Source organism: Malurus melanocephalus, unplaced genomic scaffold (assembly GCF_030028575.1).
Source record: "Malurus melanocephalus ecotype Western Australia unplaced genomic scaffold, MMel_1.1 scaffold_1, whole genome shotgun sequence".
NCBI lineage: Eukaryota > Metazoa > Chordata > Aves > Passeriformes > Maluridae > Malurus > Malurus melanocephalus.
Window position 1 is genome coordinate 1,366,096 of NW_026623233.1, and position 26,074 is coordinate 1,392,169.

The following is a 26,074-nucleotide window of genomic DNA, read 5'->3' on the forward strand; positions in this document are numbered from 1 at the left end:
GGGGACAGGGAACTGCAGCCATGGGGGACAGGGAACTGCAGCCATGGGGACAGGGAACTGCAGCCTGGTGTTATCAAACCAGGACGGGAGGAATCCCCTCTGATCTAGATGGCCACCAATTTGTCCTCTCTTTAAACGTTTTATACATTTGACTAGCACTATTTTATTTATTCTACTTTAATTAAAGCAATAACATAGATAGCTCTGAGAACTCATAAGGAGCATTAGCATTCTATACATTAGGATAAAGAGGGAAAGAGATGTTGGACCAGTCAGAAAGGAGGTCTGATGAAGCATGTAAAATATCCACCAGAACATAATGSACATATGTAGCCATTTGCCTTGYTCCAATGCCARCRCTTGTTTGACACTATTTTATATCTRTATTTCCTTTTTKGGGTAGTTGTGGTAGGTATTGCAGGATCTGTGCCACAACACCGCAAGTTGTTGATGGCCTGTTCAAGGAAACCGTTGTCTTGAAAGGCCAGGAAAAGTGTGCCACTGATACTGAACACTGAAAATAAAAGTAAGTCTTTRAAACCACCYAATARAACCAGCAAACCCCAAAACTAGCARCCTGTGTGAAGGWAACTTATAGYATTAGATTAAGAAAGTTTATTATAAGACAGGTTACCTGAACCATGGAGGCTTTGGCAACTCATACCCTATGCATGCCAAATGAATTCAAATTGTTGGGTTTTGTTTCTCTGAAGAGATGTCTGAAGAGCACTCTTCCAAAGCACTATTATTGATATTATTGGCAGCACAAGTCTGCTCACTCAAAAATATCACACATATTTACCACAGTTATGCAGAAGTTCAYATGAGCAAGAGGATTCCTTAAATGTTGTTTCAAAAAAATTGTATCARATACTAGCAATTACTGTTTTAGATAGGTGCGCAGAAGAGGATAACCAGCATGTACTGACAAAATTAATAACTCATCCTGGTTGTTATCAGAAAACAGTATAAAACTCAAAACTTCCAGCAAGAAATAGTCCTTTAACTTGTCTTTACATTTGCAGACTACTTCCATGTTTTTCACTTTAATAAGATTGATGATAATGTMTGTTTTCCAGAAAAAGAAAAACATTTTGCTGATACTATGTATAAACACTTCAGGAAAAAAAATATTTCCTCTCCTATCTTTCAACGAAAGCATTTTTTTTAAATAGACTTATTCATCATTCTGTGACAGCATTTAGAAAATAGCATTTATCCAGTTATCCAAAAGCCTGGTCAAATTATATCATCTCCCTGAATATCATCCCATTCCAGTATTCTTATTACCCATATGGTAACTAAAACCACTGATCTGTATTCCACTTTTTATGAGGCAATCTAAATTGCCTTGAGTAATCTGTCTAACAGAGATAATTAAATATGTTTCATTAATATTTGCAAAAGGTTCTAAGGGCATATAGCGGATTAAGTCTGTTTTGCAAATGTGTTGCTTAGACTTCATGTTCTACATGCTAAAGAAAGAAGTAAAATGTCACTTGACTCACAGGAAAACAGGAWTGGGAATGATCAGGTTTGCCACCATCTCCAATCCCTCCAATCCCTTTATACTCTACCATATGAACTGTGTCCTGTACCCTCCTTWAAATATTTACCAATAATCAGAGCAAACACATTTTGGATTACTCAATCCAGTGCTMTGACTGCAAATTTGGCAATGAACTCCATTCCTCTAATCTTTAAGGGCCTTCTCTCTTGCAGTTTGAATGTATAGTGTCTTTAGGTTTTTTTGCCACAAATTACTTTTTGTTTTAAACATTTCTTGTTTCTTCCTGGCATTTATTCCCTCTTCATCTTACTTTTGCTGTATAAGACAATCTTTGTATTCTTGTCTCCCCTAATTTTTTCCCTCACCAAAACCATCTTAACAGTACTTTCTGCAATTGTTACAGTTTGACTCCCCTCTCTCAAACATGTCTAGCTGCAATAAATAATTCCCTGTCTCTACACAGCATTTTCCAGTGACATACCCAAAYGATGAAACTTGGATGTCACTCAGCAAATCAGTCAAGAAATCAAGATTCTTCTCCTCAGTMATTTGAACACTTTTAGATCATTGGGAAGATTTTATTAATCCTCAATCACATCTTTGAATTTTACTGTGTTTGTGTTCTTCACAAAGAGGTCCCCCATTCCTTCTTCATATGCATAAAGAGCCATTCTAAGACGAACCCCAGCTACACTTCCACAAACCTCACTGCAGCTCTCTACTTTCTGCCTTTAAAATTCTCTGTGTTGGTCAGTCCTTTTAACCTTTCCTTACACATTTGTTGCTTTTTTTTGCAAGGTATTTACAGATGTGGTTATTCAGCTAATCATGCCTCTCTCTTGTATCAATTTTCAGGTGAAAGATTTGAGACTTTATAAACTAGACTACAAATACAGATGATTGAAAATGTCTTCTTTAAATATGTAACAATTTTTAGAATACTTTGCATCAGCAAGAATCACTGTAGAAGTGCAGGAAATGCATGTATGTGTGTATATACACACAAATACRKCTCTCATACTCACACACTGCTCTATACCATCATGCTGAATGTTGAAACTGGTACTGGGATAAACCACTCCAAACTTCCACTGCCTYTCTCWCCTCTCCCTACWAKTTTCTTCCCTGAGAATCCCCCTTAGTCTCATATACATCCACATTTAGCTCTCCAGCAAAAACAATGATTTTCAGATTTACTGAAAGAAGAAGCCTATCTACAATGCAGCCATCAGACCACTCTCCAGTGCTGTCTATGCCAAAATAATTTGAAAGTAGCAAAGTCAGGTGCCATAGCATCTTAGCTGTGGAGGCAGAAAGAACAGTCTGAGTTGTAAAACCCACCTGAGAAGCCAAATAAATTTTCAGATAGTCCATGCTAAGCTTTATGATAGCCTAAGATTGGCAGACAATCCAAAGAAATTAAAAGGTCATTAGGGAATTTGACGCTGGTTGGTCAGTGCAGACACATAAAATTTACTCTTCCATGTAGCAGAAAAATTCGGCATTTGTGCTGTATTCCATGCAAGCCGAGCCAAAGATTCATCAGAAAATCACTTTTCTATCATTAATATTTGCATTAAAACATCATTATGGCTTTCAAATATGGCACAGTACTTAGCCTGGCAACATGTGGATCACTTAGCTTTTTAATTTGTCACTGAATGGTAGTTATGAAAAAGTTCACATTCAGCTCTTAAGCTTTGTCACAGATTTGGGGAGGAGAGGGTGACAGTAAATCCCTCCTTAAAAAAGTCACTTAATCTTTTCATGCTTCAGCTTTGCAACTCACAATGAGAATAGCATCAATGTCTTTCCAGCTTCTGCTAATTAAAATGTAACCACCTAGTACATGAGGATCTCAGTTTTAGGTGGTAGACTTCCTGTGCTCCTGTAGTATAAACAAACAAACAAACAAACAAACAAAACAAACAAAAACCCAAAACCAAACCAAAACAAAAACAAAAAGAACAAAAAAACCCAAAAAAGACCCAAAAAAACAAAACCAAATCAAACCAACCAACCAACTAACCACTTAAAAAAAACCTAAACAGAAACAAACAAATAAACAAATAAACTAAAAACCAAACCCAAACAAAACAATAACTAAAAAAGAACCCCAGAGACCAAAACCACAATTTGTTGAGCACATTTCTCTGGAGGTTCAGCTGATCAATTCTTTAAATCATAACTCAAAGTCAAATAGCACCATTGATCTAACTGCTGCCTGGCTGTTTTAGACTGCCAAATCTTGAGCATAGGCAGGCATGACATCCTGTCTTTCAAAGGCTGTCTGGGATATGCCAGCTCACCCTGAGTACAGCTTGCTGGAAAAGCAGCTTATGGAAAAAAATGAGCCATCCAACCCAAGTCCCTGCTCCAGGCAGCTCTACACAAAGCCCTGTCCTGTCTCTCTCCCTAACAGTGCCCATGCTTTCAGCAYGGGGCTCAATTGCCTATGCAAGTCACAGAGGCGAGGCTGAGAAAGCAGCTGTGCAGCTATTACACATTATGTTCAGGTGATAGGGTTCCTCCTTCAGGAGCAGTGTTCCTGCAGGCTCATGCCATGAAAGCAGCTGTTTCTATGATCTGCCCATTAGCTTGCACTTGCTTTAATTAATTCTAGTCAGGGAGAATAACAGGACTGTCTCAAGTGGAGTTTGACGATACTGATGTTGGGATTCCTCTGACCAAGCACTGTTCAAAGCCTTTTGGAAACTTCTGGCTAGTCACAGTATGACATTCTGGGGAACCAAATATTTTTCAGACCTAGCCACAATTTTGGTCTATGTCTGAAGGCACTGAAACCCCTATTTTTTATATTTGAACTAAAAAGATTCCTGATTGGAAAGCTGCAATTTGTCAGTGTGCAACACTAATCTCATACATTTTCCTTCTCAGAGGTAGATCATCAGCTCATACTTCCACAGGACACTGTTAAAATGGTGGAACTGCATCTTCATTGGGTATTGGCAATAGGAATCATGCAACAAAACCCCTAAATGCCATTACTATGAGCTGCCAGAATCAGCCCCTCGTGGTCCAACCCAAAATATCTTTTATCAGTACGGCTTTTTCCAAGTCTCTTCTGTCCAGCTCAAGACACTGACTGGATTAAACAAAACCAATAATCACAGCAGAAAGAAGAAAATGCTGCACAAAAGGGATTATAAGCAGGAACAGAAATATGAAGTATATCTCTTTAGATCCCAGGTAAAAATCTTGTTCCCACCYGATCAAGCTCAGGAACAGCATATATTATCTAATACAGAACTCCTCAGAAACTGTCTCTTTATCTTTGAAGTTGTTTCTTAAGAAACCTCCTTCATATATCCCTGACTTTCTGGTTTTATCTTAAGTTTAATCAATATTTCAGTACTCCTTCCTCCTGCATTTGCTGGATGCTTATGCAAGGAGCTAACTTATGGGTTTCTGCTTTTTTTGAATGGCCAAAGAGCGCCACCAWAACCACTCTCTACAGTCATTCCTGYAACATGTCCTCAGTTTTCATCTCTTTCTTTAGGAACTTGACAGTTACTATGACTTTTAGATGTATCTGCCATATTATGAATTTTTTAAAAAAACTTTTCATCCCAAGATGCAAAGAAAAAAAAACTGCCTTTCAACAGGCAAGGAAGGATATTCTAACATAAAGCTGACAAAACTGTGTGTCAGACAACTAGGACAATTGAAGCAATGTCTATTCATAAGAGCACAGCCCAGAAACCTGTCCCTTTACACACAGAGACCTAAACTTGTGCTTGAAATGAACAGGGAACCAAAGACATTCAAGACTCTATAGATTCCCACAATCAAAAATCAGCCTGACAGGTCTGGTAAATTCTGATTCCAAATGAAAAGGTACAGTTGTGGGTCCATYTACAACTTGACCTCATAAAATGTTTTCCAAGTGTCTTACTTGCTATGCAAGGGTAGGAAATCCAGCCTGCCACAAAGAACAATAACAGCAYGATTCCAAGGCCAATCTCAAACTAGTAAGCACTAGTGGTGGGAGGCATACACCTTTCAACCCAACACAGTGTGAGATCCAAATACTCAGAATGCAGAAGCACTGCAGAGTCTACATCTGCCTAATAGAGGGTGAACAGCTACAGGATGGATTGTTTGCACACTGGGGGCAGCTCACTTCCATTCCCCACATCTTGACAGAAAAGCACCTCTCCTATCAAAACAGGTTGGGAGTCATGGGATTGTTCAGTCTGGAGAAGGGAAGGCTCCAGGGAGATCTTAGAGCAGCCTTCCAGTACCTAAAGGGACTCTGTGGGAGAGCTGGAGAAGGACATTTCACAAGGGCWTTCAATGACAAGACAAGGAGCATCAGTTTTAATCTGAAAGAGACTAGATTTAGGTTTGATATTAGGAAGAAATTCTTTACTCTGAGGGTGGTCAGGCACTGGAAGGCACAGGTTGCCCAAAGCCATTGTGGATGCCCCATTCCTGGAAGTGTTCAAGGGCAGGCTGGATGGAGCTCTGAGCAGCCTGGTCTAGTGGAAGATGTTCCTGTGCATGGCAGGTGAGCTGGAACTGAGTGATCTTTAAGGTCTTTTCCAAATGATTCCATGCCCTGCTGAGGGGGCCTCAAAAGCCAGCCTGAGAAAAGAAAAACAAACCCTAAGCCACACCACTGAAAACTGAAAACTGAAAACTGAAAACATGCCAGCCGATGTGCATGTCCAGTAGTTTTCATAAATATGCAGATAAAATACAAGGAATAGAGTCAGAATGATAAACATGTTAAAGCATCATCCTATGCCTTCACTGAATATCAGTGTGTCTACCTGTAACTATAATTTTAGAAGTATATTTCACATTAAAAATATTATTTGATAGCAGAGTTGCAAATTACTACCTTTCCTAAGTGAACTTAAGATCAGCTATAAATTAAAAGCAAAATGATGTTGTTATGCTGTTAAATTTTTTTAACTACGGCAAGGTTTTTCCATGCTATTTGTATCCTAAATAATATGCCTCTCCAGGTTTTAATTATGAAATGCTAAATAAATCCCATGAGCAAACACTTATTTGTATCTGTCTGCTAAGTTCCTACTTGTAATTCCAGCTAATTACTTYCCCTGTCAGGAAAATACTGTCTACAGTCCCAAGATGCCAGAGAAGTAGCTCRATTGCTTTCATTTTATGTCTCCCAATGTTTGATGCAGAAAATGTAAATTCATTTGTCTGCTGCTAGAAGAGCCAGAAATTTGAAATAATCTCTGCACTGTCAGCAGGTCTTTACCTTATGTGCTTAATCCCTGTTACCATGGAGATATTTAATTGTGCAGCCACACAGTTTGATTGGTTTATTTTAAATTGAAGTTCTTCTGTGGAATGGTCCAGGATTCCAGTGAACTTTAGATAAACAGCTTTCAAAATCTTGCAGTGAGTCATAATGTTGTCAGTGACTAGATTAATTTGAGTTCAGTTGAATTATTTCTTTACCTGAATCTTATACATATATGACAACATACAAAATAAGAGAATTCTTAGAATCATATTTGGGAKCTGAGAATTTTGAGTATAATTAGGCAGTATTTTATTGTAGGAAGGAAAATTAAAAACTAAATGAGTAATAAAATTCAGTAAGCTTTTGATAGTATCATCTTGTCTTTCTAATACAAATTATCTTCCTGCTCTACAATATCAATCCAGACAAGAACCTTTCACAGAAGATTTAGACTTGATTTTCTTTACAGAAAACTGTAAATGTATTAATATGATAGAAATTAATTCAAGAGGATAAATTAGACTGCTAAAGTGCTGCATGCATATRCCAGAGGATGCAGTTCCTTAGTGTATGAATGTCTGCTGTAAAGGTATCATCACTATGGTATTTCCTGGCATGGCATAACACTTTAGATAACTCATTTTAAATTCTGTCCATACACCACRATGAACTGGTGAACTCCAACTGTGCTATTTAAACAGCAGCAATACACTCTGCTAACTCTCATACTTTTTTTTCTCTCTATAACCTAGCTCCAGCACTTTTTTTTTTCTTCAATGTTGTAACTGAAGCTCTGGGGGAAGTTTTCATGTAGCCTTTGCTGTGAAAGGTCTCAGTTCTATCACCAAGTACAAGACAGCTTTGCCTTACCTAATTTTTCAAGCTCATGGCCACTAMGGTCCCAGTGTACAGACTGCAGAAAACACCTTTTAGGTGTTTCTAGGGCTGTATCCCCTTCTTCATTTTTTGTAGCCTTGTTTTATTTCATATGTAGAGCTTCTGTGTTTGCATCACCAGCAYGTGACACAAGATAAAGACTTAGCTCCTTACAAACCACTAGCACTCTTCCAACCACTTGCATGGCTTTGCAGAACCACAACTTCACACTTTTAATCCCAATTCTGTAGGGACCACACTGTTTTACAAGAGATGTTTGAAAAAGCAGACTCCGACTGGGGCTATTATTCTTACACAAACTATTTACAAGAATTAATTTGTTTTATAATCCCAGGAAGGGTATCTTGTAATGCTTCTACAAAAGTATTTTGTAGCAAAGAAATGCTTCTACAAAAGTATTTACATGCTGCAGTGCACAGATGAAATGCTGTTATTCCATATGAAATACTGTGAAATACCTAGAACATTGTGTACTCCAACAATAATGAGGATTTAATCTTTCCACCTGTCTGTGTTAATGTACACTCTGATCCTTGGTCAGGATACTTTGATTTTTTTTATTTTTTTTCTATACAGGTTCTGCTCCAGTAGCTTTATTCCTTCCTAATCTATCTTCAAACACACAAGAGTAACAGCATTTAGGATGCAATACTTCTCTGAATTTCATGGTGTCCCCATCCAGCTTGTGTGGAAAAACCACAGAGGACTAGAAGCACTGAATTTGCTGTAGCAGAGGCCCATGGTGTGATTCCCCATACTCCACTCACRTATAATTACATCAAGGCAACCCAAGGCAAATGACTGAGCAAAAGCTTTTTCTCTTCTGAGGAGCCTCACCCACATTCACACCTCCTTGTGTAACCCCCCTCACCTTTCCAGTGTGAGAAATACTCTTGGTTCAGCTGGGGGGGGTTCTGTGTGTGTGCAGAGACAACTCAAACACCGCAAGGCAGAAGAGAGGGAGGGAGCCACGYTGCTGTGACTGGACCCTGAGTTACAGCACACTCACCAGCCTAGGTACAGCTGCCTTACAATGCAATGAACTCTCCGTTTTTCCATGCTCTAGTTAAAATAAAATAAGCCCACAAATCGTCATCTCCTTGCTGTCACTCCCTCCATTACAACRACAATTTACTCCAGCCAGTATTAACATCACTTTGTCATATTTATGACTACCATATTTATAGCTAGAGCAACATCTCTTTGTGAAGGAAGGACAATTGTTAAATCAACCTCTATTTTCAGGTGGGTGAGCTGATTAAGCAATATTTTCTTTTTCACCATACCCAAGTAATCTCTAGGCAAACCACTGACATAAACAGGTTGCTATATAATTTTCCTTCTTTTCCTTTCTAATTATTCCCATTTGCTTTAAACAGTCACTTGTATTTGCGCATCCCTGCTGTTGCTCATCTCTTCTAGACCCACTCCCCCCTTCCACCATATGATCCTGTCCTTGAGTAGGTCAAACCCTTAGCAACAGAAAGCAATTGGTATGCAGTCTGGAACAAGCAGAGTAGCACTCTTTCTCTAATAGCACACTATTCATATCAACAGTCCGCATTAGTGACAAGGGAATTTGAAAACAAAAAAAACATAAAAGAGAGAAAAAATCAAGAATCACCATACCAATCAGACCTGTTGTCCTCCTGGTTCAGTATTCTTTCTCTGACAGCACTCAGTACCCGCTTCAGAGGAAGGTGCAAGAAACCTTGTAATTATAGAATAACCTGATTAATACAGGAAGTTTCGTCCTAGCCCTAGGCAGTCAGCAGCTGACTCACCCGCTTGTCTGAAACATAAGATTTTATATCTGCTCTAATTTTCTTTTAATCCTATGTAATTTAATAGTGAAAGTCTCATTACAAATGTACTTTGCAAATGTACATTTGAATCCTATGAAGCRTTTTAGGCTTTACTGTAACCTGTAGCTGAGAGTTCTATTTGCTAATTATATAGGTTGTACTATTTTTATCACTGTTAAACTGCCTGCCATTCAATCTCATTGGATGTCCCTTTTAGGGACTCGGGAATAAGTGGGCCAGAGAGTGTGATTCCACTGTCTTTTCTTCCCTTGGCATCTCACCTGGGAGCRGAGATGCCCGAGGAGGAGTGGCAGTCAGCCTTTGGCTCGAGGCACCAGAGGCGCAGGGGCTGTCGAGGCTCACAGCCCTCACCCGAAGGAAAAGTGCCCTGCACAAGCCACAGGTATCCTCACGGATGGAGCAGCAGCCTCGGATTCTTGTGAATACCACATAAATCCCCCGTGAATCCAGTCAACATTGTTTCTGTGCTTAGAGATGAAGGAATGCAATGTGCTCAATAAAGTGCTGTATAACATGATATCTACAGGGCACAAGGTGGCTCCTGTGACTTCAAACTTTCATTATGGCCTTATGTACTGTGGTATTTTTTAAGGCAAAATAGCAGCAGCCTTTTCAAAACCCAGGAAGATGAACAACACAGTAACAACAATCAAGGCTTTCACTATATTTTTCTTATATCCTCTGATGGTTTTCAGAACCYTCCAACRGTGCAAATYCCTACAGAACACAGGTATAAGAAGRTTMGGTTAGGCTAGACATAACAAAAGAAAATAATAATTAAATAAATACTGAATGCTCCAATCATCTTCTGTGATTACTTATTATGAAGTAAACTGATTAGCAGGCTGTGAGCCTCCGTTTTGCATCTGGTGTAAATTAGTGGTCCTTAATAAGCAGGATGCYTGATTGATATGCCATTAATATCATCAGTGATTGTCTTGTCTCAGTGCACATTGCTGGCCAGCAATGAGAGCTGGGTGCASAAGGAGGAGCACACAGCCCAGACAGGATGCATGCAACAGGCACACGGGTGCACTTCTGAAAAACACAACAGAGTTTCCTCTTTCAAGCACAGCAGGCACTGAAAGAATAAGATGGAGATTACTAAAGAAAATCTAGGTAAGTGTTTGAGTATAGAAGAATATCATGGTGTTGTTGTACTGCAAAGGAATGTTGTACCATGCATACTTTGATGATTTAGGATGTTGTGACCTACACTAGTTATCAAAGAACATAAACATGTTATCTCTATTTTCTGTAGAGGGCAAAAGCTGACATTTCAGAATTTCATGTTTCAGGAATAGCACAGTTACTAAGCCAAACAAGGACAACCTAAACGTAATGATTTCACAAGCAAAAAATCATGGAGCTGATATATGTGGGATAACACACCTTAGAGAAAATAAATAAGCTTGCCAGATATACCTGGAAAAAGTGTAGAAGAATTTTTTGTTACTAAATACAAAAGCAGTGGCAAAAACCAAGGCGCTCAAGATATTAAAATATGATGTGAAGCAGACTCACAGAATCATTCAGGTTGAAAAAGACCTCCAAGTCCAGCCTTTGACCAATTACCACTTTGTCAACCAGACCTTAGCACTAAGTGCCATGTAGAGTCATTTCCTGAACACTTCCAGAAATGGTGACTCCACCTGGAATGTCTGTTCCAATGTTTAACAACCTTTTCCATGAAGAAAATGTTCTTGATATCTGACCTGAGCCTCTCCTAGTGCAGCTTGAGGCTGTGTCCTCTCCTTCTGTCACAAGCTGYTTGGGAGAAGAGGCTGACCCTGATCTTGCTGTAACTTTCTTTCAGGTGCTTGAGAAGAACAGTAAAGTCTCCTTTCAACCAGGATGAACAACCCCAGCTCCCTCAGCAGCTCCTCACATGATTCACTCTCCAGACCTCTTGCCTTTCTCTGGACGCACTCCAGCACCTCAGTGTCTTTCTTGAGGAGCCCAGAACTGAACACAGGACTTGAGGTGTGGCCTCACCAGTGCCAGGTACAGGAGGACAAGCACTGCCTTAGTCCTGCTGGTCACACTATTTTTGACACAAGCCAGGATGCTATTTGCCTYCTTGGCCACCTGGGCACACACTGGCTCATGTTCAGCCTATTGTCAACACCACCCTCAGGTCCTTTTCCACTGGCAGCTTTCCARCCACTCTCCCTAAGCTCCTGCATGGGGTTGGTGTGACTGAAGTGCAGGAGCCGGCAACTTGGACTTGTTCACCTGTCCCTGTCCGACTATTGAGGAGTCACCCTGTCACCTGCACACCCCCTAAGCTGGGACCAAGGCCCCTCCACAGCTACACACCCCACACTCACAGTCAGACCAGGTTTTCTTATCAGCTCAACCCCAAGATTGCCATAGCAGAATCTCATAGGTCTCGCCATAATTTAATCATGTTGCAGTAATGAATGTTTTTTTATACCCTTGCAATCTAAACACAGGATAGTGTGGGATCCTTGGCTCCTGCTGTGTCTCTGAGTCCCTGGGTCACCAGGCTGGGCTACAGGTCCCTGTGCCCTTTGTTATGCTGAGGGTTGGCACTGCATGGCCTCTTGCCTGTAGCGGTGGCTCCTGCCTGACAGAGCTCACCCTGCACACCGAGCTACCAGCACTGAGTGCATTCCTCAACAGAACCTCACACTGCTGGCCTCAGCCCCTTGATCCAGCCTGTCCAGACCCCTCTGCAGACACGTCCAACCCTCCAGCAGATCAACACTCCCACCCCACTCGGGGTCATCCACGAATTTACTATGGGTGGCCTCGATGCCCTCATCCCGATCATCAGTGAAGACATTAAACAGGAGTGGCCCCAGAGCTGAGCTGAGGAACCCCACTATGACTGACCTCCAACAGGATGTGAAACCATTCACCATCACTCTCTGGGCTCAGCCATGCAGGCAACTTTTAGTCCAGTCAAGAGTGCACCTGCTTGAGATGTGGGCTGCCACATCTCCATGGCAATGCCATGAGACACAGTACCAAAGGCTTTGCTGAAGTCCAAGTAGCCTACAGCCTCAGAATTTCCTCATCAACTGGCAGGACACCTGGTCAGTTCAATTGCTTTAGCAATCTTGTCATATTAAAATAAATAAGACTCAGAAAAACTTCTGACACTCTCGCAGCTCTGCTGTGCACTCTGGAGACTGACCCGTGGTTTCAAGCCAAGCAGTAATAACGCTGCAGGCTTTGATCTCTGGGTGTGCTTCCTTTAATTTCTTGCCTGGGATCCCAACTGTTTGCTCAGTTTGTTCCAGACTGGAGCACAGAAGCAAGTTAATATGCACAAAGTACAGATGGTCACAGTCCTTGGAGTGAAATAGGGAGCAAACCAAAGTGAAAACACAGACAGACCCCATCATCCTCTCCCAGGCAATAGCAAGAGTAAATAAACACAACCAATAAAACAATAAAACAAAATAAAGTTAACACAACCAACAGCGCTTGTTGGAAACAAGGACATGGCAAGAAGCTGACCTGACAGACCCCTCTATCGTGAGAGTCTGATCACTACACCTCAGTGGAACCAGTGTTGCTTTAAATCCTCAAGAGAAGGGATATATGTTCTTTCAACTAATCTTATTTCACATTCTCTGGTCTTTTATTTGAGTGACAGAAACCAGATCCATGAAAACACTGATGTACCTTATTCCTTGGGAATTAAACAGCAATAGGAATCAAAAAGGTATGACTTTTAAAGRCAGCAAATTTCAACTCTCACCTTTCAGTGCAGCTGCAGGGCAGCTTAAGCCAAGACAACTCTGTTAGAATCCTGTTCTCAAATCAGTCAGATGCTTCAGTATGGCAGCAACCCTGCTCATCACCCAGCTCAGACCTGAGCAGGAGGCTGGACAGGCTGACCTTCAGAGGATTGTTCTGTACCAAACTRTTCTGCAACTTCATCAGACCATGCAAAGGACTGGCTCAGAGCAAAATCCACATAAAATTCATTGCTTTCTCCATAAGATTGACTTTTTATTAGCTTTTGCTAGTTTATTTCCTGCTATCAACTTCCCTCCAGGTCTGACAAGCGGCAAGATTTCCACAAGGGAAAGGACAAAAATGTACATGTCCAAAAATCCGCAAAATCATAGCAGTGGCAAAAATAAGCAGCTAAAATTGCTATGAGGGTAAACCTTTGGTATACAGAATCAGCCAAAACCTTCTGCTCCACATACTATCTCCCTGAAAYGCCTGCCATGCTTTTACTTGAATTAACGTTACAGAATTTCTCATAATCATATACTACACAGCATATATAAAAAATGCAAATCAATAATTTAGGCCTTTAAAGTGGTTAAATACACCATATTCATTTATTTCATATTAAAAGTCCAGCTTAATACAGCTTGTGGAGGGCAGAAATATGCTGGAAGAATGCTAGATGATTGCCATCCTCCCATACTGAAATRTATTACTTATCTCATAACGCTATTTTAAGTAAAAGTGGCAAGTTAAAAGGGAATGGCTGAAGTTCTGAAACTTTAATTTACCATGGCCTAAACTAAAAAAAAAAATATTTTAGAGGTTTGAAAAGTGACCCTGGTTGTGCCATCTGTACAGACGAGATAATGAATTGAYAGCAACATCTGAAAATATTTTGATAAGAGATTCTTCTCACACTTTTACAAAAGCATGCCTGGCAATGGAAGCTTCYTTGGATGAGCTCATGTCATAAGGGCTTTCAGAGATTCGAAAGAAATCAAATTTGCTTCAGCAGAAAGAATAAACATCTCTTCCCATTCACGCCTTAAAGCATTTGCACCAGCACTATGTAATTGCATTTAATTTCACCAGAAGATTCTCCTGGATTCTCTATTCCTCCCACAATTTCAAAATTACAATATGTCTGCTTGCAGTTGAATGGATATGTACATATGGCACAAAGTAAATTATTTAACTAAAAAGCAGTTAATGTCRCTATGAATTATTTTACTTCCTTGTACAGAACTCATGCACATTTCATTGTGATAATACCTGGTTTATACATCTTTAATCAAAACCAAGCAAAGCATTTGAATTGCTTTTTCTCCTTCAGTGTGATGCAATTTGTTAATMTGCATGGCTATAAAAAGCCTTAGAGACAATAAGAAATGCTATCTTGCTGATCTCTCTCCTGTCTTTATTGGCATAACTGTCAACAATCATCTCACTATCTCATCCCTAAAATCGAGGTGTGAAAAATGAAGGAAAGAAAATTAAATTCTGKTTTTATTTGTGTAGTCTCATGTAGTATTTGCAAAAGCAGTTGTTTTGAAAGCCAGACAGAGCTTCTCTGCCAAACCACAGTCACTGAAAGGACAGAYAGTATTCCTCCACAGAGGAATTGCTGGAAAGTCATGGGTTCTATTTAGTCCTTGGTCATTCTTCTAAAAATGTCAAAATACATGTCATGGAACTACCCAGTAGCTACCTGGGCTGACATTTCCTGGTAATGGTGCATGGCTGGTGACTCGGTGCAGCACTTCATGGTTTCAAATGGTTTCCTGGCTTCATTCTGTTTCCAAAATTACTGGCTTTTAATCATTCSTGGGGAGTGTCAATTCATGTAAGATGCACTGCTACTCTGGAAGCACATCTCTGCACAGGCTACAGCCAATGCTATTGCTTTAAAACATTTGAATGTGTACCCCAAATTACACAATGTGTAGGTATGTAGCAGTGTTCAACTTGCACTTGAAGGTGCTCAGAGATTCTGGGTTGGAAAGTCTGGCACAAAACATCAAAGGCTTCTACAGATTGATTTCTTCAGAGGCCTCATTCTCTTTACCCCTCMGAGCAGCCTATTTTTTCCCATATAGTCAACTATATGCAGAGACAATGGAAGAAAGATCAGAGCCCAAAAGAGAATGGAAAGCAAGCACCTTCTAAGAGAATGGAAAAAAACCCGAAAACTACCACCCCAACAACAAAACAACCACAGCCCTAATATTACTTAAGGCATAATTTGGCACTCCCTGTTATGGATTTCTTTTCCTAGATGTAGTTTTCTCAGTTTAAGAGAGGGAGGTGGTACTTTGAGGTACTAAAAGGCATTCCAAAAAATAAACAAAATAATCATTGGCTACTGAGGATTAGTAARGATTCCCAAATTTCAAAATTAATGAGTATTAAGGCACTACATTTTGTAAGCCACAACTATGCAACAAGTGAAACATCCCATTATGTGACCTGTGAGAAACGAGGAGGAATCAAATGTAGTGCTGGTTTTCAGAATCAGGATATTAATTCTTCAAATCTATCTCATTCACATAGAGAACATGCCAGCAGTCTGCAGAAAATAAGGATGAGACATACAGGTCCCCGTACTAGCCTGAGTAACAGAAACAAGTTTCACATCTGCACAATGCTCTGGAGGCTCACCTATATTTCTTGACAAGCCTAATTAACTCAGGCAGAAAACCTATGCTAATACAGTTATATTGTGCCTGGCATTCAGCTTCACATTGTCCATCTTTCAGACATCCAAACCATGACAAATACTTGTTGAAGCAAGAAAACAATGCTTCAAAGTCAGCATATGAGCCCTCATTAACCCAGAAAATGTGTTCCAATTTGGACAGGTCTGAAATTGCTCTAAATCTTGAAAGCCTGCAGGTCACCAGGCTGCTACAAATCTGCTTTGGCTCTAGAAGCAAATGYCTCCTAGGAAGCCAAGGTACACCCTGCGGACAAAAGAGTTAGGAAGACAAAGCACAGKAACAGCGTGTTTCATTCTTACGCTGTACAATTCTCTTTTGAACATGAAGGATCTTGAGAGAATTAAGGGCTTTTAACAGATAATTAAAAATAAGTTTGATCCTTCTACTCAGGGTTAAAAGAATTCTAATTCTTCTCCATGACTTTTCAAGTACCTGCAAGTTTCTATAAAAAGGTTGATAAAGAMAAAAATTAAATTATAATTTTTTTAAAAAACAGCAAACCTTCACAAGAACAGAATCAAAATGCTAACCTTAAAAATGAAATGTAAGCTAAAGAAATGAATGCCAAGCAGCCAATGGTTCTGCTAACTCACTASTATCATCCCTTTTTAGTGAGGTTCCAAGGCCATCTAAAAGTACATTTGGTAGAACTGCAAACTGTATTTTATCCAAGCCAGCTCAGTCCTTTTAAATAATAATTATGCACAGTTTTCAATGGGAAAAAAAAAGCCAATTATGTTTACAATTATATCACACATGCTGACATTTATTTTTCAATCCAGAGATARAGATCTATGCAAAAGCTAAGAATTAGGATATTTACTACACAGGATCAAAACATACACTTTCTCATTGCCAATAAAAYGAAAATACTAGACAAATCAACAGATCTCACATGGCAGAGATGGAGGAGAGTTGGAAGTCTCAGTCAGAATTGACCTTCTGCCTCTTCTTTAAACAAGGCATTTTTATTTTTCATTTATTTTTATTTAATGACCTTACTTGTAATTCTTCAAAGAATTACTGGTCCTTTTATTATCAACATTCTCTTGAGCAAATGAAATAACCAAGTACCAAAGCAGAGTGCAGTAAAGTACAGCCTGAGCTATTCCTGTGCCATAAATCAAACCAGTGAACATTAATGGTGTCAGGCTGCAGCAGGAATTAGGATTCCCTGAGAGCAGGGCTGCAGCGCTGTGCCACACACTGCACAGATCACYCTGCCCACTTACCTGATGAAGTAATCTCTTCCATCTCTGTTTGCCGTCATCTCCCATCCATAAGGTGTCCCCTGGTTCAAGTTCCAGGTCCCTGAAGGGTGAGGCCAGCCTGAAGACTTATTCCTGTGGCTGCAATTTTGGGAAAAGTGGAGGGGAAGAGACAGGAAAAAAAAAGTTATTTCTCTCTTGTACTTCACATGATTCACTTGACATGCAAATACTTTAATAGCTGTGAAATACAGAACCAAACACAGCCAAGGGAACACAGGTTATCATATCTATTATGTATAATATTCTTTCAGTTAGTAGGAAGATACACTGTCATTTCTAAAAGTCTGAGTTCAAACCTTTGGTTGGTGAATTTGTCATTCCACATCAGTCCCACATACACAATACTAATTTTCAGTAATTTTTAATAAAAGGTATGAAGAGCATTTTCATTCACCATCATTCCTTATTCAAATGCCAGCTCTCATTATAGTTTGAGGAAAAAAAAAAAATCCGTCAAACCAATACACCCACTTGATCGCTACACACATGGTGCAACACCTGGCACAAGAAGCATCAATGTTCTCCCTGATAGAAAAAMCACTTTTTGTTTCTTGTGCTGGAATAAAGAAAGGCCATGACATTGCTGTATAACACACTAAATTGACTGAATGTGTAAATGTTGCTGCACTTGATCATTATCCATTAATCTCTTCCACCAAATAACCTTTAAAAAGCTGCGGCATCTCTGAGCCCACTCATTGCTATATCCCACTGCTCCAGCCCTTTGCTAGAATTCATTCCCATTCCCAAAAAAGGGCCTAGCTGCACTCCCACGTGACAGTGTTTCCCTACTAGATCTGAAATGCTTTGTGAGGTGCTTTCTACTGACTTCATACAAAAAAAAATTCAGCTAAYAAGAATCAACCATAGTTCCCCACAGGAAGCCCCGACATTTGCACTGATGCTTTTCCACTCGCCTGCAGAGATTAAGCTATATATTACCACACATTCCCACCTTCTGTGGGACTTAAGAGGTTCCAAAGACAACAAACAGGTCTTTAGCAAAATTAATCAACTCCTTAATATGTATTTGCAACCTGAAAAATTGAAAGAGTGGGAATAGAGGCAGGCCAACCAACAAAGCTAGAGACCAGCTAAGAGCATGTGACAGGCAAATGGCAGTGAGCATGCAACACTGAATACAATCTGAACTTTTGAGATGCAAACCAAATCTGAAATTCTGACATGGAAACCAAAACCACACAAAATAAGAGCATGTTTTGAATTAGTTGTCTTTTCTCTGTCTTTTCTCCACCCATCAAATATATTACAGCTTAGTTTAATGTGCTAGATTTATTTAAATTCAAATCGTAGCAAGGAATTTGCTACCTCTTGCCACAGAGACACAAGAACCTGTGCACAGAAACAGAACACAATGTAACCTGACACACTCTCCTGAAGGAACAGAACTGGTCTCCACAGACAGCTCAACAATTCATTGTAAATTGCTAAATTCAAAGAAGTTGTACATTGTTAATCTTTCCCAAAGGAGGAATGTATCATTAAAAACAAACTAGATGCTTTGCCCTCCCCCTTTATTTCAAGGATTAATCACAACTGAGAAAAAATATGGTGCTTCAAAACATAATTTACATGTAAAGTAGAGCATTACAGTGGAGTGCTAGGTATCATTTGGTTTACCAATTAYATAAAGTACTCTGTCTTCAAGGAGTAGAAAAACATTTCTGTTAGCATATTCAAACACTGGTATTTGCCATAAGGCATGGCTTAAGTSTAATACTGAACATGCTGGAACTCTTAAAAAAAATTACAATTCTTCATGGCTAATCAAACACTTAAATGTCAGATATGCTACATTACCCCAGATGAATGCAACTAATCMATTTCTGATCCAAAGAATTGATTAAAAAACAGTCATACAAGGAAAAAATCCAAAAGACTTTCCATACTCTCATTGTCCCTTGTTAAGCTGAGTGTAAACATCCCTTTTTCTCCATATGCTTGAGAGACAAAGAAAGGGTGGTCCCTTCTTTTAGACAGCAGCCATTCTACAATGTGAGAATGTCAGCTTAACTCCATCTACAGACTTCAATCAGACTTCAGAGGATTTGGAATCTTAACCACTGCAGTTAACTAAAAACACTAGAATGTAACCTTTTCTATCAAGGTTATATAAATGGATACCCATCCATTTAACACTTTTCAGTTTAATTAGATGTGTTTCACAAACTCTGTGCTATAGTTTCACCATCTGTTCAATGGATACAGTAACATTTAAATTCCCAAGCAAAGCACATCAACCTTCTATTATCAGATAATTTGTAGGAGCACAGGACAGTGATGATGATCAATATTATAACTCTCTGCATTCAAATTAAGGGCTYATCTTTGTATGGATTATGACATTAGTGGATATTAAGGTAAATCTAATTCCCTTGAAAGCTTTCTTTGAGCCCTTAAAACATTAATGGTGTTAGAGCYATATCATATATGATGGGTAATAACTGTCCCATTTAACTAYAGATACATCTGATCTACTCCTCCARACTTTCTTGTAATCAGTGGGATACAAATTAGCACTTGAGTCACTGTACACACCCAGATTAGATGTATGCAAATTCAAAGCGACTCCACAGGAGGAAATAAATACATAATTTTCCCTATAACTATTGTACAATTCAATAATAAACATCACATCCTAACAATAAGGCAAAGAGTTTACACTCAGAGGTGACTGGGATTCCCAGCTGCCTGTACTGCCAGTCTGAAAAAAAGGAGCAAGTGAACTGCATTTTTTTCCTACACTTCTCTTCACTTGTTGAATATCACTCTGCTTGTCTGCAAGGATTTCATTTAATGGCCCCTATGAAGGGCAAAAGATGGCAAAGAGGAGATAAATGCCAAATATAAAAGGCATTTTTATGTAAARTCTTGCACACTGTATCAGTGACACACTGAGCATAAACCATGCTTTAACAAGAAGTGGAAATCTTTAGTATTGTCCATCTCTTTTTTAAAGATCAAAACTAGAACAGTTTGAGTTTTTAAAGCATACTATTGTCCAGAGCACTTCATAAAGTGTTAATGATGAAAGCAGAAAGCAACACCATTTCTTCTTTCAAACATGGAAAAAACAAGTGTTTAAAAAGGCTGAAAAATTCAATTTTTTTTAAAAAAGCATCTACAGCCAATAAGGATGTAATACCGTCTGAAACTGATTTTTTAACCAGTTACTGGAGATTCCTCTCAATAGGTCTTTGCCACAAAAATCTTTACAGACTTTTGAACCATGCCAGCACTATAGCCCAAGCCTGTAAATTTTGTTGTAAATGTAATGCTTTCTTGAACTAGTGGAATTAAGCTCTCAGGCTGTAATTTTATGACAGCATAAACGGGCACTGACAAAAAGCACTATTCCTATTCTCCCAGCATCAAACAATCCTGCTTCACATCACAGTTGCTGTACCAATAAAAGTAAACTGGTTCACCTTAAAATTAGCAGCTATTTTTTTTCCATTCAGATTAATCTCTGCTTACTCCATGGCCTCACAGATGGCCACATGGCAGCAAAAATGAATGGTGAAACAAAAACTACCTTTCTCTGATAGTCCTTAGGAAAAGACAAGACAGAAAGAACTCAATTAAAATGGAATGTCCCAACTGTATTTAGCATAATTAATGTCTAATGGAGCACAATACCCAGTACACATGATCAGTGCTCCTACCCATCCCAAACATGGACATCATGTTTACATTTACTCTCTGGGAACAAGGAGCACTATTCTTTAGGAATGATACTGCACATGCAATTGGGAATCTGTCCTATCTCTAGGGTGGACTTTACTTCCTTGCCCAGGAATTCCAGCTTGCACTCTGCTGGAAGATTTAAAACAGAAATAAAAAATAGTAACAACCCTGAAAACCTCCAGCTCTCTCTTTTTTTTTCTTCTTATAATTTGAAGAAGGCARAAACCTGGTTAGTCTTGGCCACAGTCATCTTCATTCCTGTTTCTTGCATTCCCCTGCTGGGTGGGAAGGGGAAGAATTTTATTTATATACTTGCTTTTCAGTAGGTCTCATTTCATGATTATCACTTTCCCTGACTGGCATTGGTATAAAAAAAGGATCTATCTGTATTTTCACAGCTGCCTGCCGCTTTYTGTTTGATGCCCTCTCACACTGGCAATGATGAGCAATGTCTCCCTTTTCACCCTCACTGTAATTCAGTAGATCTCTAACATATCCCACCACTAACAATCTCCACTGCAGGCTAAGGAGTCCTAACCTATTTATTATAAAAGGTTTTCAAAGTCTTGATCATTCCCATTGGCTCTCTCTGAAATTCCTCCAGTTCTATGCCTCTGCTGAGACAAGAGTTTGGGCATTCACTCAGGTGACAACTTACAGTGATGGGCTGCCTCTTTGGCAGAAACACTCCAAGATGCAGCTGAACACCATCTCTGGTTCTGGGGTCTTAGTGAAGGGCTGGAGGTYCACCTCTGTTCTAAAGAATGACCTCTGAATTAGCAAGCTGTCTAAACCTATTGACTAGCTCCCCACTAGGTGTAACTTGGAGCTTTATCATTCCATCTCATATATACACCAAAATTTGAATTTCAACCACACAAATCCGGGGAAGAATTCTGTATCACTCTCAGAATAACTCCTTGCAACAAATAATGAACCCTTATTTTTAAACTGCTGTATGATGTAACAAAACAATTATTATAATTTTATTATTTATTCCCCAGTCTGTAGCCCCTTCCAAAACACCTAGAGGCACCAAAACAAGTGCAAACACTTTCCAAGCTTCTGGCACCAATGAAGTGAGAAATTTTACACTACATTTATCAAATCAACTCATTTACTATAAAGTCTTTAGAATCCTCTGTATGTGGAAATGTATGGAACCCTATGATTTCCCAAAATATAATCAACTTGAATATTAATATTCTATGCATGCTTTCCCTTCAGGTATTAGTAACCTTTTAAGCATCTACCTTGGATTTCTTCTTTTGGATTAATATAGTGGAAGGATTATGTTCTAATCTTTCATTGCAACCCCTTGAACTGCTGCARCTGTGGTGGATGGAGAAAGTCACAGAATGTTTGTTACGGGGATTCACATTACAATGCCGTGTTTACCATTTGGATATTTAATGTCTTGGAATAACCTTGTTTAACATCCTCATGTTTCTCWTAGAACTTCCTCATATACAGGAATTATTTTATTCCTGAAAGCAGAGCCATCAGTGACTCACACAAGGCTGACCATCTAACACCAACTCTGCCCTGCATATGGAATAAGAGTGTTTTTACACTTCCTTTCTTTATGCTACCAAATGGAGAAAAACTTCTGAATTTTGAGCCTTGCCTTGCAGCCTGGCTTCATTTCAACTCTCCCCTTGTACAAAAGCCAGTTCTCTGCTTCCCACATGACAATATGAGTCCCTCTCCCATCCTGAACAAAGCTGCACTGCACTCCAGAAGTTGCTTACGAAGGACACGCGGCTCCACAGCGCAGAGGCAGCTCTGGCCACAGCAATCCCAAGGAGGTACTGAGAGGAACACCAGAGATAAAACATTTTGTATTATTAGTTTTTAAAAGTGAGAACACGACACCTGAAGTATCTGCAGGGCATGTCTACCTGGGAATAGGAAACATTATTGTGACACAAGTGGAGCTCTGTAACCATCTCTCTATGATATTTAATCTTTCACTGCCTCAGGAAAAAAACTCTTCTTTTGCACTCAATCCAGTTCTCACCCTCTCCTGTCCCAGGAGACTACTGCAATAACTTTACCTCCATCCTACCATTTTAACTAGAAAAAAATGAGAAATGAAATTTTTAAAGAATCTGCAGAGATACTATCAAGATCAATCATCATACCCTGCTATTGAAACTCTCCTGAGGGGCACRCAGACATGATGGACAATAGTTTCTGAATGCAAGATCAAGGACACTGAAAGTCTGCTTGTCCTGGTAGAGTCCTATAAACCCCCAGAGAAGTAATATTACCAGAAACACAAAAGAAGAGGATTAACTGCGCCAGACACACTCTGCTGTACTAAAAAAAAATTAATTCATACTTTGTCTCCTTTTACTAAATCATGTAAGTACATAAGGGAACCTTAATGACTTCAGATATCCTTCATCTTCTACAACCCACGTGCTTTCAAATCTTTTGATGGGTAAGAAATCAAAAGGATTTTAGTCCTCATCMAAATGTGTGCTATTTTTGAACTTGTGTGTGTCAGTTAAAAGAAATTTGATGAGTATCATCCCACAAATGTGTTTAGCCTTTCAAGTTTGTAATTAACCAAATATTACAGGTAGAAACATTCTCCAAGACTGTTTTCTTATTTAATCATAAGACAAAAATGTTATAAAAACATTTTTTCCCTTTGACACCTGTCCATCTCAATAATTTTGCAACACAGCCATGCTCTGGACAAAGGCAGAATAATGTTACTGTATTCTTCAGGCTTGTGTGAAATTTTCTCCCTGCATCATGCATCATCRGATAAATGCAAATTCTATTCAAAAAATAAAGGCATTCCCCTTTTTTGTAGTTTGTGTTAGTGTTTTCTATTTTTCTAGTAAGGTGTATGAATAAAGTCAGGCTGCCTTGCACCAGTTGTTCATAAATTGTCTCCAGCTCAAAGTTTTTCTTTCTTAGACATGAACTATTCCCCAAACTCTGGCTGAAGCAAAAAAAAAAAATTGAAACTTTTTTTCTCCTGACCCCCCTTCTACCACAGATGCTATGAACTATTTACAATTTCACCAAGTAGCATCCATTCTTATTCCAAACAAAGGAAAATGCTAAGGGCTTCACTCAACCTTTAAATCCTTTGGTGGAGCAGAGAAAACCTCAAGCAAAACTCCAAARTTCATATTGAACTCCTCTATGACAATTCACAATTGTAGAGGAGCTGCATTTCCAGAAAATCCTGTCACAGTTTTTGTCACAGGTTTCATTAGCTTCCATCTCCTCAGTGCCTAAAACATATTTGTAAAYAGCAGCCTATGCCTGGGTTGAGAACAGAAGACATTCCAAGGAATTCCTCTCCCAGAAGTCATCACTSCTGCTGCCAGTCATGAGACAGCAGGGGTCCATGCTGTGTAGCTGATCTGAAAGGGATCCATTTTTCCAAGGCTGCCACRAGGAACACTCTGCTACAGCTCTCCTGCCACACAAGCAGGGAACACAGCAGCAGATGCCCATCACTTCAATGGGGGAAAGAAAGAGTAGTTCACGTGGCCAGACATGCCTGTTCATGGATTTAAGAGCCACTCATGGGCTCCAAACACTTCAGCATCAATTCCAGACTCCTGTCTGCATCCCAGGCAGGACAGAGTGATGAAGAACAAAACTGCAGGCTGTGCAAAATGTGCACTGTACCCCTTACAGGACTCACTATACAAGGAATGGCTCGTCTCAGTCTGAACCTGCAACAACATGATGTTACTTCCAAACAAGCTTTGTTCTAATGCTCTATGTGTAGAACATTATTCACCAAGTATCTTCCAAAAYTGTATTTTAGCTTCCCTCTCTCTGCCTGATGCATCCAAAAACACAAGTACCCAAACAGGACAGTGAGGAAGTTCCTGTGGAAAATGTTTTTTGCCTTCARTTAGACAGAAAGCTCCTCAGCACCAACTGGTGGCTCCTCAAAGAGCCACTGTTGTYCTCCATGGGCCCAGAACTATCAGAGGTACAGGCAGACACTGGGCAATGGATGAAACACCTTGTGAGGCAATGCTGGTCTGTCCCAGGCACTAACAACCTCCACATGCCTTGGAAAAGGGACAAGGAAAAAGCCTTGTCATTCCTTGAGGAACCTTGCCTGCCCCTTGAATGTTCCCTTTCTTGTCTCCGATTCCACACAAAGTTTTAAACTCTTCATCACTGAGGTAGCTGTTTCTAGCACTGTCCTATTCAATGGAAGCTCAGTTTTTCCTTTTTGCAAAAAACGTGCATGTATTCTGATTCTCTACARTCATTACTGCCCAGTTAATGCACTTTCATGTTTGTTTGGTTTTGGTTTGGTTGGTTGTATTGATGTGCATTAGAAAGTGAAAGTCTCTAAAAGCTGATGTGTGAGAGATGCTGTTCTCTGTTTTAATGGGGATTTCGACCTTAGGCTTTTGCAGGCCTACTCAGTATTTGAGGAGCAAAAAAAAAAAGTCCAGCAAAACAAACTAACGAAATTATATGAAACATTTTTTTCTCTTTCTCATTTAGTAAATGGATTATTGACATTTCTCTCTAAACCTTCAAAAAAACCTTTTTAATTTTTCTTTCTCTCTCAACCTAGTATATGCTGGAAAATCTTACCATATCATACACAGCATAACTCCAGACCAGGCACCAAATTAATTTTTCATAAAATGCAATCCCTGACAAAATTACAACTATTACCAGATGCTGAATTTCATCCCACATATGATTTTTGTGAGTTATTTCTTGCTTTAAAGTGTTGTTACTTCTGCTCCCAATGAATAAGTGTCCTCTCACCAGTTTTGCAGTACCATGCAGCCATGACTCACCATTAAGTTTCAGTGAGAAGTTCAGGAATTTTGCCATTTCTGCCTTATGGAAAAAGATCCCATAAAGCTCTGACAGCAATGCAATCTAGCTCTTTCATCACTAAGAGKCCGTGATAGTACAGAGTAGAGCACYGGAAACACAATGCTGTAAAGCTGCATCATATTTTAAATGAAAGTAACAATACAWTGTATCATTTCTTACCACCTTTTACACACCTGTCCATTTTAAGCCRYAAAAATTTAAGGTGTACATAATTACTAAAATTCAATTATACACATTGCAATAGGGAAACCARAAGAGAATCTCATTTTTATGCATTATGTAAATTATGAATTTTTTTCAATACTTTGAAATGAATACAACCATGCCTGCCAAAA

General features: G+C 39.3%; 1 protein-coding gene across 2 annotated transcripts in view; it reads right to left on the reverse strand.

The window, feature by feature from the left end:
* The window catches only part of FRMPD4 (FERM and PDZ domain containing 4), a 283,198-nt gene that overhangs the window by 88,504 nt on the left and 168,620 nt on the right, over window positions 1–26,074 (reverse strand). For both annotated transcript variants that reach the window (XM_057389617.1, XM_057389626.1), the window contains exon 2: window positions 17,142–17,258. In XM_057389617.1, coding sequence (XP_057245600.1) covers window positions 17,142–17,258 — 117 coding nt within the window. The remainder of the gene's footprint in view (window positions 1–17,141; window positions 17,259–26,074) is intronic.